Source organism: Lycorma delicatula, chromosome 12 (genome assembly GCF_047948215.1).
Source record: "Lycorma delicatula isolate Av1 chromosome 12, ASM4794821v1, whole genome shotgun sequence".
In the NCBI taxonomy this organism is placed as follows: domain Eukaryota; kingdom Metazoa; phylum Arthropoda; class Insecta; order Hemiptera; family Fulgoridae; genus Lycorma; species Lycorma delicatula.
The window spans coordinates 56588671-56607091 of NC_134466.1; the positions used below are offsets into that span (position 1 = coordinate 56588671).

The 18421-nt window shown below is 38.0% G+C and overlaps 1 protein-coding gene across 3 annotated transcripts in view; it reads left to right on the plus strand.

The window, feature by feature from the left end:
• The window catches only part of LOC142333517 (uncharacterized), a 69815-nt gene that overhangs the window by 21538 nt on the left and 29856 nt on the right, over positions 1–18421 (plus strand). For all 3 annotated transcript variants that reach the window (XM_075380785.1, XM_075380784.1, XM_075380786.1), the window contains 2 exons: positions 8735–8830; positions 10935–10958. In XM_075380785.1, the coding sequence (XP_075236900.1) occupies positions 8735–8830; positions 10935–10958 (120 nt within the window). The remainder of the gene's footprint in view (positions 1–8734; positions 8831–10934; positions 10959–18421) is intronic.

Consider the following 18421-nt stretch of genomic DNA (forward strand, 5'->3'; position numbering starts at 1 on the left):
AAAATACTACTTTTGTACAAAGCAATGGCTAATATCTGTAATATATTAATATAACTTAAGAAATGGTATATGAAATATTTCTTTTTCAAAATACTACTTTTGTACAAAGCAATGGCTAATATCTGTAATATATTAATATAACTTAAGAAATGGTATATCCTGATTTATATCTCTATAACAATTTATTTTTGAGATTAGGAATTGTTATTCCCTTAAACAATATAGTTCAAAACAAGCTCAAAAAGACAGTAAAATTCAAAATGTGCGTGAAGGTGAAATTATAAAAAAAAATTAGTTATTAAAATATATACCCATATGTTTCCTTCTTAATCCATTATGTTTTTAAAAAAAACTATGTTATTTATAATTAATATGGTATTAATTATAATTATTTCTATTTAATATTCCTTTAAATAGTTTAAAACATTTAGCGTAACCTGGTAATCCTTATTTAATAAACGTTAATGTTATCTTGGTTAGTTCCACAAAGAGACTAATAACTGGAAATATTACAAAAAGATTAAGGTCCTAATACAATACTAATCTTAGAAACAAATGATTACATAGAAATAGGTGATAATTAGGAACACACACCATTATTAACACTTACATCTAGTAAATATAATACTCTAACCTATTCCTCAAGTGACAATACACATTCATATATATATATATATATATATATATATATATATATCATAAAAAATTCTCTTATATACCAAGAAATTAACCGGTCTACCCATCTTAGATAACAATATTTTATCCCCACCCTTGTAATAGATAGTTACTCATAATGACTCGCCTTATATTTAGAAAATTATATGTATCTCTTTATATAACCTGATAGCTATTTCATGTGTATCGAAACTTTAACAATGGACATATATTTCTCAAAAATTACAAACATTAAACGTTATTTTCCTTAAAACTAAATTTACAATTTATTGCTAGGGAATTCAACAACCAATATCGCATAAACAATCAGTTGTCAAGAATCTTGCAGAGTAATAAAACGTACAAACCTCGAAGATAGACCAGAATATATAAAAAAGCAAAACATCTAATAATAAATAATAGTTATCCAGAAAATATCATAAATAAAATATTTAAAAATACAATTCATAAACACTATAATAATATATCAGCCAACAAGCCTAATAAAAATAATAAGAGTGTGTTCTGAGACGATCTGATGGTCTGGATTGGGTAGTGATTACGAATAAGAAAAAAAGACATAAAACAGCCCATCAGCATTATTTGAAGTTTGTTTAATTTAAAATTATAGTAGAAACACAAGAAGAGAAGACTTAACTGAGACTAATTATTACATTCACAAAATAATTTAAAAAAAACAGGAATTCGGACATATAATTTTAACTCGCAGTACGAAAACAAAAACACGACGAGCCTTACCGAGCACAAAATTTCACTTAAAAAAATAATCTAATTCTAGCTTTTCCGACAATATAGAAAGCCGTGAGCAGAAAGTAAAACATTGTCTTTAGAAAACTAAAATCTTGTAAAGAGTTTGACCCGACGATATATTGACAACAAAAGAACAATGTACACAACACCGAAGCTAACACACCCAACGCACACAGAGAGCAGACTGGCGAAAGCTGGTAACGGCATTCGCTCACAGGTCAGAATTGTAATAATAAACAACCTTGGATTATGTTGTTTATAACACCATTCACTGATTTGTTGACAAACCCGAGCCCGTTAATGTGAAATCGACAAAACTGTGGTTTCTCGAACAACGTTGTGTCTGCGACCTTGACCAAAAACTGAACATTCTCCCCCGGCAGTCAGCAATGAAGTTGTTGACGATTTTCGGTCGGCTCATAGAATTCTTATTAGTGTTATCAGGGTTGGGGACAAATGGCCAGAAGAGCAAGCTTTGAGATAGGTCTTGTAAGAGTAGAGATAGCGGTTTTAAGTGTAACCACTCGAGTGAGCCCATCCTTCCCAGGGTGAAGAGCAAGAACACGAGGAAGCGGCCATTTTGAAGGGGGAAACCGCTCATCTGTGAGCAGGATCAAGGAGCCAACTGAGATGTCGTAAATGGGGTGGTGCCACTTGGAGATGGGCCGCTGCTGCTGAAGATAACTAGATGACCAGACCTTCCAGAACGACTCTAGACCTTGTGGAATGAGCTGCCATAGTGTAAGTCTGGTGAGATTGGTGTTGGTCTTGTGAGATTGGAAGCTGGTGCAGAGAAGGTCCTGGTACCGTTATGGGAGCTTCCCCAATGAGAAAGTGACCTGGTGTGAGCGTCGAGAAATCATTCGGGTCCTTCTAGAGTAGCTCGAGCGGCCGAGAGTTTAATACTACTACTAGAGTTTAATAATTTGTGTTAAAAGCGTGCCGAGCTCCTCGTACGTGAGCACAACGTCCCGGACTGTGCGAGCAACGTGAAACTTCACTGATTTTACAGCTGCTTCCCACTTTTCTCCAAAACGGTGAGCACGAGGAGGATTGATCGACCACTGAGTGCCATCGTCGAGTAACACAGACGATAGAGCTGCATATTCCAGTGTTCCGCGAGAAAATAGCCGTTTTAGTTGTTGATCCGCTGCAACGAATTTGGTTCCACAATCAAAATTTAAAGACTGACAGCAACCTCGACGCGAGATGAACCGCTGGAATGCCGAAATGAATCCGTCAGTGGAGTAGTCTGATACTAGCTCCAGGTGAACCGCTGACGTGACCATGTACATAAAAATGACCAACCAGCCCCTGAAGGACTTATGTCCGCGACCTTTCCACGCCTTAATAGAAACTGGACCTGCATAGTCAACTCCCGTGGAGAGAAAGGCACGAGCGGGATTCACCCTGCATACAGGAAGTTGACCCATCCATTGATGAGCTCTCTGATCCCTGAAACGAGCACAGACCACACAGTTAAAGATGAAAGAGCGAACCGGCGCGCGGCCACAAAGAATCCAAAAGCAACGACGAAGTTGAGCTAAAGTGAGCTGAGTTCTTCCATGGAGAGTCTGAAGATGAGCATTTTGGATAAGCAGATGAGCGAGTCGAGCGTGACGAGGCAATATGATGGGATGCTTGTCGTCTTCCCCGATGAGAGCATGCTAGAGACGCTCACCAACTCTAAGTATCCCATTCCGATCAACAAACGCGGTGAGGCGGGTGAGCGAGTTCGATTTTGATAATTAATGGCCTTGAGCAAGAAGGTTGAGTTCAGCAGCGAAATGGGTGGCTTGAGTGGAGCGAACCCAGAAGAGCTGAGCGGCCTCCAGGTCAGCCGGCGATATTGGCGAGAGCAGAGAGGAGGCACCGGAACCGGGCAAGGGCGAGAGGACAGATAGCCGTAATGCGCAAGAGTCAAGAGAGCGATGAATATCTGTCTAATAAGTCCCAATCTTGCGGTGACCGAGAGGATGCTAGAGAGGTCCCTGAGACCTCCTAAGGAGATGCAGTTGGGTCAAGAGTAACCTCGAGCACAGGCCAATGAGATGAGTCTTGAATGAGCCAAGGAGGGCCGGACCACGAAAGAGTAAACTGAATGAGTAAACTGCTGACAATCCTCTTGATGCGCAGTCTGCGGGATTTTCCTTACCGGGTATGAGCCGCCATTGAGCAGTAGGCGTGAGCTCCTGAATAAGGGCAACTCGATTTCGAATGAACTCCTTCCATCGAGAAGGAGGAGAGTTGATCCAGGCGAGAGTTACCGAGGAGTCGGTCCACAAAAACACTGGAATGTCAGGCTTCTTGAGCTGGTCGATAACATATCGAACGAGCCAGCTGAGAAGAATGGCAGCCGAGAGTTCCAACCGGGGAATGGTGAGCCGTTTGACCGAAGCTACCTTCGTTTTGGCGCACACGAGCGACGTGCGAATGGAGCCATCTGAATTGCGAGTGACGAGATAAATAACTGCGGCCATGGCTGCTTGAGACGCGTCTGAAAATCCGTGGAGTTCTGGCGATGACGAATGAGAAAGTCCGAGCCATCGAGGAATTTTAAGGTCCGCAAGTTGAGCCACATCAGCCTGAAAGTTTTTCCACCGAGTGCCCAAGTGAGGGGGGAATAACATCGTCCCACTGGAGTTTGTCGAGCCATAATTCCTGAAGGAGGATCTTAGCACGGATCACAACTGGAGCGAGAAACCCAAGAGGATCAAAGAGTCGAGCTAATTCCGACAAGATATTGCGCTTAGTGAACTGTGTGTGCTCCTTAGGGGAAGTATATAATCTGAAGTGGTCGTCGGCAGAGCTCCAGAGCAAGCCCAAGATTTTCGAAGTGGACTGATCAAAGAGAGTGACCGATTGATCCTTCAAATGGGACGAGAACTTCTTAAGTAACGCTGACGAGTTGCTTTTCCACTTGGCGAGCGGAAACCCGCCTGCAGGTACCCTCCTGAACGTGCTGAGCAACGTTAATGAGCTTCTCTTCGGAGTCTGCTACCCCACAGATGTCGTCTACATATCGACCAGTGATGAGAGGATCGGTAGCGAGTGGAAACCGACGACCCTCGTCCTTGACTAGCTGAAGGAACACTGGGCAGGCGAGGAACGGAGCCGGACGAGTTCCATAGGTGACCGTGGTGAGCTGAAACGTCAAGGGATGACCTTCAGAATCGCGCCGTAGAATCTGCTGGAGAGGCCGATTGTCGGGGTGAACCTGAATCTGGCGGAACATCTTAGTAACGTCGGTCATGAAAACCAATTGATGTCGTCGAGCCCACAGGAGCACGTCGAAGATATCTCTTTGAAGTTTCGCCCCTGGATAAAGAATATCATTGAGTGTAAGACCGTTAGAAGTGGCATTGGACCCGATAAATACCACTCTGAGTTTAGTAGTAGAGCTATGCTCCTTGAGGACCCCATACTATGGAAGGTAATATGATCCCGTCTGGAGCGGTTGAAAGTCTTCTCATATGGCCCAGGCGTTCATATTCCTCAAGGAATTCTGTGTAGACGCAATCATATTTTGGATAACGATGAAATCGACGCTGACGCTGAGCCTAATCTGAGCGATTGAGCGAGTCACCGAGAGCTGAGCCTGATTCTCTGAGCGGCAGCCGTATGATGTATCGCCCTGAAAGATCACGGGTGAACGACGGCTGAAAGTGATGTTCGCAAGCCGCCTCGTCTGGAGAAAGGTCACTGTCGGGCACGTCAGGAACCTCTTACTGCTTCCAAAACCGAGTGAGGAGTTCCGTGAGCTTAGAATCATCGAAGGCTGTGTGAGCAGAGACGGAGCAGCATGTCGCCTTAATAGAGGCTGGCCCTAAAACGACCCAACCGAACTTTGTAAACTGAGCGACCTGAGAATCTGCCGTTGTCTTGATAATCTGCGGCTCCATGACATGACCGCACACCCAAAAGAATGTCCACAGGAGCAGAGCGAAGGAATTCGGGATCCGCAAGATCTAATCCTTGTAGATGTGGCCACTGTGGCGTAGAGAAAACTGAAAAAGAGGGCAGAGAGGAAGTGACCTTGTTGAGAGTGAACGCTGAGCAGTTGAGAGTGAAATCTGAGAAGCGAGATTGAAGGGTGAGCTGAACCAGATCAGATGAGCGCCCAGAAGAGACACCACCAACTCCAATGATCGACACCGAGGATCACATGCGAGGAAGATTCAGCCGTGTAGCGAGCTGTTTGGATATTAGAGAAAGGTTCTGAACCGGAGTCAAGTAAAATTCTTACCTGGTGATGCGAGCCGCAGTGATGAGTTTGGCCAAACGGGTGGCCAAATTAGGCACCGTCTGGAAATAATCTAATTCTAGCTTTTCCGACAATACAGAAAGCCGTGAGCAGAAAGTAAAACATTAAATAAAGTCTTTAGTAAACTAAAATCTTGTAAAGAGTTTGACCCGACGATATATTGACAACAAAAGAACAATGTACACAGCACCGAAGCTAACACACCCAACGCACACAGAGAGCAGACTGGCGACAGCTGGTAACGGCATTCGCTCACAGGTCAGAATTGTAATAATAAACAACCTTGGGTTATGTTGTTTATAACACCATTCACTGATTTGTTGACAAACCCTAGTCCGTTAATGAGAAATCGGCAAAACTGTGGTTTCTCGAACAACGTTGTGTCTGCGACCTTGACACACAACTGAACAGAGTGAGAATTATGTTGCATTATCATACGTCGCAGATCTGTCAGAAAATATTAAAGAATTGCAAAAAAAAGGGATTCGCAGTAGCCCATAAAAATTACAACAATCTGAATAGTATGTTTTCTAAATTAAAATCGCCGATAGAAAAAAATCAACGAGCCAACGTAGAACAGAGCATTTCGTGTAAAGAATGTAACGCGGTGTACTGTTTGTCCAGTAAACAGTCACCTTAAAAAAAGGTATAGAAGCTCATATACATACATATGTATATATATACATATAGTGACAGGGTTCGCAAAACATACGAGAGAACATACACACATGCTCGATTTCAACAGCGCCAGAATATTAGACAATGAACAATATACATATAAAAGGGACCACTCTACAAATGGTATACATCAAGAAAAATACAAACGCTATTAACAATAAAACGGACATAGCAAGATTAGGCAACATATATGTTAACTTAATTGAAAAAAATCATATTTATAATGTAAATTTAGTTTTAGGAAAATAACGTTTAATATTTGTAATTTTTTAGAAAAATATGTCCATCGTAAAGGTTTCAAAACGCAGGAAATAGTCATTACACAAAGAGATAAATATAATTATCTAAACATAATTCTGCTTCTGAGAAAGCTTAGAGAATTCTAAGTGAAAAGCAATGAATTTAATTTATAAATTGGGGTAGAGGCGGAGTAGATGGCAATGTGATCAATGTTTTTAATAAAATGCCGTCAGTCCAGGAGAAAGCGCAATGTGTGTTGTATCACGAGACGAAATCATCCATTACTGTGCAGAAAAGTTTTAGAAAGCAATACGGACGACCAGTACCTGATAGCAAGAGTACCGTTGCGTGGTCCAAAAACTTTGCAAATATTGAAAAGTTTTTGCGTCAAAAACTTTGATGCAAAGTTTAAGTTAAAAAGAGTAAAAGCGTGGTCCACCTTCCGTTAGTGTGAAGAGAAGGTTAAGGTTGTGCAGCAAGTGTTTCTACATAGTCTTTCCAAATCTACCCAGCGTGCATCTCGTGAACTAAGGATTCCCCGGTCAACAAGGCAAAATTTTTACATAAGAAACTAAGGTTGCACGCGTATAAAGTTCAAATATTGCAATACACACAGCCAGATGACGGCCCTCGTTGTACTGACTTTGCGAACGAGATTTTGCAACTGATTGATAAAGACAATGAGTACTTGGAGCGAGTGTGTTTATCAAACTAGGCTAACTTCCACACCTCCGGGAATGTAAACAGGCATAACGTAAGAATACGGGCTCAGAAAATCCGTACTTTACCAGGGAAAAATTAGAGATTCTCCTAAAGCAAATGTGTGGTGTGGTTTGATGCAGAAGACAATCATTAGTCCCTTCATTATCATTTAGCAATCAATAACTGCTAACATTTATCTGGATATGCTGCAACACTTTGCTACAACTCAACTAAATGACATGCAACCTAGGGTGGTTTTCCAGCAGGATGGGGCACCACCACGTTGGGGATTATTACTAGTTCGAGATTTTATGAATGAATCATTTCACGGCAGATGGGTAAGGCGCGACGGTTCCACTCCCTGCCTACCAGGATCGTTAGACATAACTCCCTTAGACTTTTACTTCAGGGGTTATGTTAAGGCAGAGCCTATGCAACTCCCGTACCGAATCTGGACGCATTGAGACGGATAATAACTGAAGCTTAGTGTTACCCAAGAAACGCTAGTGTTGACCAACATATAGCGTGAAATTGATTATCGGTAGGACATTGTACGAGCGAAAAAGGCGCACACGTTGAAGTTTATTGAAATAGTAAAAAAACGTGAAATAGTTTTCTTTCTTTTGCCACAAACTGCAGAGCTGTAAGTTAATAGTTTTTTGAAATGAATTTCTGTAATCGTGAAAAGACTTTATGAACACCCTACTTTAATTTTTACTTCAGTCAAATTATTTAATTGTTCTTTTTTATAATTTCATTAATTACGTTTTTATTTTTATTGAGTTTATACAACTACTTGTCTGAAATTTATAATATTAAAAAAACTCGGAAAACAGAAATTAAAAAAAAAATTAAACTCTTATTTTGCCTTAAATTCTCGAAGTAGAAAAATGAACTGGTTGGTTGCTGGAAAGAAAATAAAGGAGGAAGTGCATTTCAAAATTAGAATTGAAAGGGTATAACAAAGCTTAAATTTATTGGTACATTACCCCACTTCTACTTAGAAAACTGCTACAATTGTAAGATCTATTTGCAACCGGCGGTGATACAAATTTTGGGAATAATCTCAAAATTGCTATCTCAGTTAAAGATTACAATTTGAGTTTTAATTAAACTTTTCATCAGCTTTTAATTATTATTAATAATAAGAGTACAAACGCATAATCAAATATTATATTTGTATTATTAACATTTTTTTTTAATTGCTTATGATTTTTATTTAGTATATTACAAAATTTAAGAAAAAATGTGCTACAATTTTATAAAATATCAGTAAATTTGCTAATTGCACTTATTTGTATCGATTAGAAAGAAGTGTTAATAACACAATGTTTTTTTTTTTTATAATTCTAATATCTAAATAAAAACAAATTGAATATAATATATTTTTAATTAATAGTTTTCTGTGTTTATTTTATTCTACAGAATTCGATTAAGAATTTATAAAGATGGAACCAAACGAAGAAAACAAATTTTACCGAGTCTTCTTAAGCTTCTTCATCTAATCCCGGATAAAATTTTGTAAGAAAATATTATTTTTACAATGAATGTCATAGATATACAGGTGGGCTAAAAGTCAATCACTAATAATATAAAAAATTTAATCAAAACTAATATCGGTACCTAATAGAATTAATATTACTGCGTTGTAATTCTGTTTTTATTAATTCGTGCCACCATTTAACCGCTGAATTATACATTTTCTAATATAAATTTCTGTCTAGTTTTATAAACTCCACAGTTTGAAGTGTTTGATTTCGATCGATTTGATTTGAAGAAACAATATATTAACATTTCTGCAGGTTGAAAATTTGCAAGGCATTAAATAACATGAACGCGGTGTTTGTTATCGTCCTGGCGTTCAGGAAATCTTTCATCGACATAAACGTTTACAAGAACACAATGAGAAGGATCCCATCTTGCTGCAAACAAGATAATAATCTTGTAACTAGTTTCATGCGAATATTTTCAAACTTTATCTCACGTTTTGCCAATGTTGACTAGTCGATAGTAGAGGATTGGGAAATGCCGTAGGAGATTCTTCACGGATTACAGTAGTATCCTATTATGTTCCATCAACATCGAAGAAAAACAGATTGTTTTCTGTACATAAAACGCAATATAATCAATTATATATATATAAATGAATTGAATAACAGTTCAATATATAAAGTTCAAAAATAATCTCTCTTGTTAAAAATGATACTGATTTTTTAGCCCACCACACACACTTACATATATATATATATATAGATTTTAATATAAAGTATAATATAATGTGAAATAAAGAAATTTGCAACCAAACTGGGTCAGAAATTTAATATTTTGCAGGAAATTCGTTTTCACTTGCATTTCAGATCAATTTTTATTAACACTTTATAGACAAACGACAAATCTAATAATGAATTAAGAGAAACATAATTAAAAGCGAACAAAATAACAATGGCCAATAGCTGAGTGAACTTCTTCAGAATTTACACATTAATTTGGATAGTAATATCGGCTGCATAATTAAAAAAAAAATTCTAATTATTCTAGCCAAGCAAGAACATTCTTCTGGTGATTGTACTTTGTGCACACAGTGAGTATATTATTTGAACGTGAAATTGTTAAAAAGTGTAGTTTATAATCGGTTACAATCTCTCACCTGAATGGAAATATATTAATAGCAAAATGATATTGCTTAAGTAAATGAAAATGAACACTAATTATTACATGATATTGTTCATAGAAAAGGTTATGCATGCAATGGGTTCGGAAGAAAAATCCTTACCAATTGCCTGGACATAATAATTTTTATACGCCTATAGAATAAATTTCGTTTAGATCGTAACTTATCGTGCCAAAATTTCGTAAACCTATGGTAAAAGGAAATACGTCATTGGTGTCATGTCTTTAGAATACTATAAAGATGTTTCTTTAAGCAGTGTAGAGTACACGGTTTAAATCTACGAGACACAACGAACCACAGAATTGAGACAGCCAAATCTATGTGTCGGATCCTGTCCACCTTTACGTAAAATATGTGTCTTAACACCCATCATTATCTTCTTTTTTTTTGTGTGTGATACCTCATACAGTAAGTAAATAACAGGTCGAAGACAGAATAAGAAATTATCGCCCCCAGATTGTAAAATTTAAGTCATAATTATTGGGATTTCAATAATAGATTCGTCTTATTTTGTATTAAAATATCGAATGATGAAAAGAATTTAGGCGTAATTTCTACAAGCTGTGCAACACTGATATGATCCACCAGGTTATAATCTCGTAAGAATCCGACGAACAAAAGTTACGTAATTTGATCGATACGCATGCAGCTATCGAAAAACTCATTCGAGATAAGTCTCTTCTTTGTAATCTTTAAAATAAAAAAGGCAATCAATAAAATATTGTTTTTGTCACATTACCGACACGAGCCTCTTTTCGATTCGAATAGTCATCGACAGAGGATTCTTAAATCTCTCTTGAAATAATCATTTTTATTATTTTTTCCACCTTATATTTAATACAAAGACATCAAGGTACAGAACAAAAACAAAAAGAGTGTATTACTTAATAACAAAAAAACAGATTATAAATTCCAATAATACTATACTAAATTAAAGTTAATATTATTTTTCAGGATCAAAAAAGGAACAATAAATACGTAAGTAATCAAAAATATTAAAAAATTTTATTTGAATATAAAATGTTATAGCGAAATCTGATACGAAAAATCTATACATTTGAATACTCTGCCAATTCTTCTTATTGTTTACTTGAATGTAGCCAGCATTTCAGTAAAGTAGAGATAAATATCTGTAATAATATATTACAGAAACAGATATTTGTTCAGGATTTTACAAATCTTAACCCGTAAATATTTAAAAAAATAAACCATTTATACAAAGTTTTTTATCAGAGAGAAAATATAATTTCTCTTACAGATTGTAGTAAATTATTTTTTGAGTCAGTTGGTACATATTATTCCCCAATTTATGAAATTTTTGAATATAAAAGTAGATTGTAAAAACTACCTTAACTTAGACCATTTTAAATGCAAATGAAATTTACCGCTGTTCAATATCCCCCCACGTATAAATGCATGCTAACTAACGGTTTAGCTTCTTTTGGATTTTTGTCAGGAAACGAACCTTTGTAGAATTGTCGAATTTACTGGATCGCGGCAGCCGAAAAATTTTCAAACTGTAAAACGTATACCTAGGAGCTTCTTTCAGCTTAGGAAAGAGATCGAAATCCGGAGGGCGAAAATCAGGACTGTACGGTGAATGGCAAAATGTTCTCAAATGAAATCGACGAAAATATCAACGACAGAACTTGCAATATGTAGCGACGCTTTGTCATGCGATAGAAATACATCACCATAGATATTTTTTGCACGTAGTTTTCAAACTTTCGGTAGTAAGATCTTCTGATAACAAGTCTGTTGTAAGTAGCAGTCATATTAATACAATTTGACTCTCTCCATAGCAATAATACCGTGCTTATCGTAAGAAAAAAATCGTCATTTGCTTCAAATTTGATTGCATGAGACGAAATTTCTTTAGTCTCGAAGAATGTTGACTCTTCCAAACACTGCTTTGCGACTTCAGTTCAAGTTCAAAATAACGTCCATCAGCAGTCATTAATCGATTCTGGAACTGCTCCCCTTCTCTTTCATAATAACTGATTTCTTCGGTATGGAACTCATCGCCCTACGTCCTTTTTTCCGAATGTTCGTTTAATATGTGGTGTGCTGTGTGTGGTTTTTTTTTCATTCCGGCTAAATTTTCGACTTCTGCCACTGTCGTGTAACGATCTTCGACGATCACCGTGGCAACAACTATGATGCAGTTATTATTACGATTTAGTTTTATAGATTAATATTCTTTATATGTTTATATTCATTTTTAAAAATAGTATTGAAAAATACTAAAAAATAGTATTCCTTTTTAGTTTACTAAATATTCCGTTCTGGAAATATTTTAGTTAATGACACTTTATGAAACTCAGGATTCTAAAGGTCTTTTTTAGTGGATAGCCTAAGCAGCCGTCTCCAAAGTTCGATATAATTTGGTAATATGAATACAAAAATAGCCAATAAATTCATCTTTACGACTACCAAATATTCACAATTTTGTTGAATTAAAAATACAGACTTATTAGGTTTTTTTTTATCGTTAAGATTTTTAAGATCATATCTGTATTTTATCTCAAGAGTCTTTTAGAGTTTTTAGATCATATCTCAGAGTCGAGTGGAAGCTTGTGTTGAGGTCGGACATATTGTTGTGCGCTCTGTCTTATACTGTTTTTTTTTCGGATCAACGGTTTTATACCTGATTTTTGGAATTGGGAATAGACGGTGGAAAATTTTCGGAAGTGTTTCAATATAATTTGGTGATTTTTGGTTGCAGACTGACCTTTTTATTGAATTTTTTTATCTGAGTAGCCTTATTGCTATTGGCAATAAGGTTCATAGTTGACTGCTGGTCGTAGTGGTTAGTGTGAGTTAATGGTGGTGTACCTTGAGTTGTTTTCAATTCGGGTGTAGCTTATCTGTAGTGGATGGCATAGACAATTGTAACTAGCATCGACTGATAATATTGTTTATTATTCTTCAAGTGATAAACTTTTGATATTGGAATTAATTTAATTAATTTCGGTTGTTGTTATCTCTTGATAAGATAGACTGCTGTAGCTTAGTTTATCAAGCTATCATTTATATATATATATATATATATTTTTATTTTTTTTTTTGGGGGGGTATCAACGGATGCGGAATTGTCCCCTAAGTACAATTTCGAGACATGCAACGTCGTAGCTCCCTCCCATCTTACAGCCTCACAAGGGGCTGGACCCTCGAAGGGAGTAACTGGAAGGAGAGAGAGTGGCACAATGGACACTGAAGGTATGGATACTACGGTGAGCACCCAGGAAAAGAATAAATGGAGGGAAACCGAGGGCAGAGTACACAAAAGACCTAGAGCGGGTTCTTTGGAGGAGGAAGAAACCCCTCCTACTCTTGAAATTACCTACAAATTAGGTAATGCAATCACACAACTGAGACACTTGACTGGCAAGGGGAGTCAAACTGCAATCAAAGCCCATGAAAGGGAACTTAAAGAAATATACGAAGACTTACAAAGACTGTGTGAAGAGAAAGCGGAGACAAGTAATCAGACCACTCAGACTGAAGGTCATTATAACAGCGAGATGTCGGACATTTTGGATGTTGATTTATCAGACGAGCAATTGATAGAGAGACTGCCCTCCAGATGGTCAAGGTAGTGATGAACAGGATTACTCAGGTTAACGCAGCAAAACCTGGAGAGGGTAGTTGTCACTTTGTAGACTTGAATGGCATAAGACCAAACAGCCTATATGCAGGAGAAACGCCTGGTGTAATGTTTCTTCAGGAATCAACGATACTCGAAGACAGTAAGGTCACAACTAATGGTACAAGATACACAGTCATCTATGACTCCAGTTGCGGGGATAAGGAAATGGCGTCACACGTACTTAAGGCACTAAGAAGAGTAGTGGCTAACTCTGAGTCTTCAGTTTTCGTGACACCAAATGGCCCTCCGGGAATTTTGATTAGGAAAATAGTAATATATATTTTAAGGAAGGGGAAGACCTTACCAAGGATGGTTATCCCCAATCCAAGTGACAATGCGAGACCAAGATACAGATCGGCGTCTGTAAGGCGAGAAACCTAACCGGTCACCGAGAGTAAAACCATTGTTGTACAAGCACAAGGGAAAACATACGCTGATCTATTAAAAACTATGAAGGAGAAAGTTAAAGTAGAGGAGGCTGGAGAAATTCTTTCTATAAGAAAGGGTAGAGATAAACAGCTAGAAGTGGAGTACAGAAGGCAGGGGAGTTTTCTGCAATGCTGAAGGATAGAGCAGGGGATCTTCAGGTCGATATACGTAACAAGGGAGACCGTAGAACAGTTGTACACATTAAGGTCATGCTTGGAGATACTACGGAAGGTGAGCTAAAACAGGCAATTGAGAAGGTCCTAGGAACGGGTGAGAGATTTCAAATATCTATGAGAGACACATACGGTAGTACCAAAAATGCTACAGTAATTACTACTCAACGCAGCGCAACAAAGTTAATAACAGCAAGACTGAGAGTAGGCTGGGTTTGCTGTAGGGCATATATCCGCATCGAAAACGAAAAATGTTACCGGTGCTGGAGCATGGGGCACGGTAGAAGAGAATGCAGGGGCCCTGACCGCACCAATTTATGTTTCAACTGTGGTAATACGGGGCATTTTATCAAAGACTGTAGGAAAGCAATGAAGTGTCTCGATTGCAGAAGTACAGAACACAGAACCGGGAGTATGAGCTGCAATAAACATAATGATTAAAATATTATTAAGTAATAATAATAGAAGCCTACTATCAGGAGACCTGACGCTGGAAATAGCCACAAGATACAATGTCGACTTTCTGGTCTCTACGGAGCCTAATGTGTATTCGACTGCCAGAGGTCAATGGATACCCGACAGGAATGGGGCTGTGGCCATCAGAAGAATACTCGATAGAGTGGATTATAACTTGTACAGCAGAGAAGACGTAATAATAGCTATTGAATTAAGTGACACGATTATTGTGGGTACATACATCAGCCCCAATTGCACTATAGAGTTTTTTCAAAACCAGATATTTAACCTACAGCAGATCATGACCAGATCGCGGAAAAGAGTGGTAGTGCTTGGAGATTTTAATTGTAAAACTACTGTAGCGGGTGCCAATTCTACAAATGCTAGAGGTAGAATTCTCGAGGACTTGTTGGAGGTTACGGGTGCGTGCTGTATAAATGATGGGGCTCCTACATACAGCGTAAGAGATCACTAATCAACAATAGACCTGGTAAATGTGGATAGTAGGTTTAGAGCAGATACCGTCGAGTTTGCTGTCCTTACCGAAGAAACTGGTAGTGATCACAAGGCCGTATTGGTTAACATCAGAGATTGTCCAAGGCGGGTAAGGCAGGATAATATTATCTCTAGATTAACGGACTTCCAGATACACCGGGTGTCAAATAATGCGGCAAATAAGATTAGGAACTGTGAAAACATAGAACCGGAGAAATTTCAAGAAATGATCAAAGAGGAAATTGCTAACATACCGCAGTCCGGTAATAGATATCATCCGGTGTACTGGTGGAGCAGAGAAACCGAAGACCGAAGGAAAATCATGCAGCGTCACAAAAGAACTGCTCAGAGGTTGCGAGCAAGGAATAGTAACGATGAAGAAAGTCGACGTGCTGCCCAAGACTATAGGCAGGCCAGGAAAAAGCTTAACTTTCTCATTAAGCAATCTAAGAGGAATAAATGGCAAGAGCTGTGTAACGAACTTGACACTGACCCTTGGGGGAAAGCTTTTAAGATAATTACCAAAAGGCTAGGTAGACAGGTGCCAACGTTGAGTAAGGAGGAAGCGGAACGACTAGTTAGGATTCTTTTCCCTAGACCTGAAAATCTGAATAGGGAAACAATTGTTTGTGAAGGTGGCAGATTCACAGAACAAGAGGTAATGGAGGCCATTAAAAAGTTGAAAAACCGGAAAAGTCTAGGGCCAGATGGCATACCTGCGGCCATCATCAAGACTATAGCAGGAATAATACCCTGGGAAATTGTGGATCTGGCTAGTTATGGTCTATACTGTAATTTTCCTGTAAGGACGGTTTTTATACCCAAGGCGGGGGTAAATAATGGATATAGGCCGATTACTCTTATTAATAATATGGGAAAGGTGGTTGAAAGGCTGATAGAAGGCAGGCTTAGGGCAGAGCTTGAGGAAAAGGGCTGTCTACATCCACAACAATATGGATTCAGAAAAGGCCGATCTACCATAAATGCCTTAGAGAAAGTTAAAAATTGGGCTTTAAATAGCAGGAGCGGTACCTGGAGGACCAGGAAAATCCCCCTAGTGATAATGCTGGACATTAGGAACGCGTTCTGGTCGTCTATAATTGATGCATTGCATGAGATGCGAATAAGCGAATATTTAATAAATCAAGTTAATCACTATCTACATCAAAGGTTTCTTGAGATCAAAACTTTGGAAGGTAAGGCAGTTTTCCAGATGTTTGGTGGCGTTCCTCAAGGTTCTGTGCTGGGCCCAACCTTGTGGAACATTTTTTATGATGCAGTATTCAGACTGAATTATCCTGAAGGAGTTACTGCAATTGGCTATGCTGATGACATAGCAATCCTCGTTGAGGATAGGGATGTAGATAACTTAGAACGCAAAGCCAATCTGGCATTAGGAATTATTTTTATTAACAAATCGATTAACACCGGATAATCTAATTAATTGTATGGTACAAAATCAAGAGAACTGGGACTGGTTCAGAAGGTTTGCTGGAGAGATCCTGAGAAGGAAGAAGAGGGCGGTAGACTGTGATTAAGTTAAGTAGGGAAGGGTGGACAGTCTCTCCGTGGAGGGCCCGTATGCCATGGTATGCGGGTTCCTGCGAAGGGGTAGAACTTCAGGGGAGATGGAAATAAAAGAAAAGACCGAGTCCCGGCCGGCGGTGTTTCTCCCTGCGGGCGTCTAGGCGCTTTGTGGGGTGGGTACCGTCGGTTAGAGGCATAGGCATAAAGACCGAGATCCGGTTCCCTGCGGAAGGGCTGGGGGACGGCATCGCCGGACCTTGGCCCTAACGTGGGGGATTAGAGGCAGGCAAAAAATAAAACAAAAGATCCAACAGGGCCAACCTGCCGTGCCAGATGTAAAGCCGGTGGGTGGGGGATGCCCCCTTTGAGTAGAAGGACACTCTCCCCGACTGAGTATACTTAAATGGATATCCGGTCGTGGTGAGTAGGGGGAAAGAAAAAAAAAAAAATCTCTATTTTGATTGTTGTCGTTTACACGGGGAAATCGATTGGAAAAGCGATCAGTTACAGCGATTTTAAAAAGTGTCATATTTAAATTATTTTCATAAATATTTTCTAAAATATTTTTTCATACACGAGTCTCCGTATTTTTTACTAAAATTCGTATAACCATAATATATGATTGTAATATATATTCATAATATATGAAAAGTTACCTTGCATTCTATTAAAATTATATTTTGAAAATGTCTTTTAAAATGACGTAAGCGATAAATAAATTCATTTATGTTCTTACTTATTGTTGGTAAGAATGTTTACGTAAAAATTATCCACAATTTTATATCGTGATTACCTAAGATTTCGTAACAAAATAACTGTCTCTTATACGAAGGTAATCATCCGCGGTATCATCCAGATAATTTAATCCAAAATCATAAAATTTTATAGAATAACACATTAAACATCATTAAAGATCAAAATCACATTAACCGACGGCAGACAAACCTCTTGTAGTCACATTTTGGGTACATCCCCGATTTTCAAAATCCCTTAATTTTGATACCCTCCAACTTCTTGGACCGTTCTACTTCCTAATGTAAATTTTTCAAATTTGAACTTGGCGTCTTTACAACTGTTCCTTTTAATGAACAACTTGATCCCGTTGAAAGTTTCAACAGTGTTGCGAGAGGATTTCATTAATGTACACCCGTCCGTCAGCTGTTATCATATGCTAAATTCGTAGTTTTTAGGAGCATTAACATATTTTTTTTTTTTTTTTTAGTTTTTGTTTGTAACTTCACTGTCTACTCAACCACTTTTTATCAGTACTGAAGAAAATAGAAAGTGACAGTGATGGAGTAGGTCTTGATTTCTCTTAAACACTGCCCATGCGGTGGGTTAACTTTAGGTTCATATATTTCAGTTTATATAACCGTCTATTTACTAGTAAATTTACAGTGTTGCCATTTTAGCTGCCAAAAAACCGGTCTCAGATCTCGTGTATATACATATATATATATATATATATATATATATATATATATATATATATATATATATATATACACTGACCGTACTAAATTGGTTTTCTTCTGATGTTTTACTTTCATTAATTAATTAATTTGGAAGTGGAAAAATGGGATGATTTTACTTGTGATCGTGAGTATAAGGTTAAAGAATAATTGAAATGTAAGAATTTTTCATATTTCAATTGCTTAAAAATCGGAAACTTCAAAAAAATATATATGTAATACATGAGAAAAAATTACTAT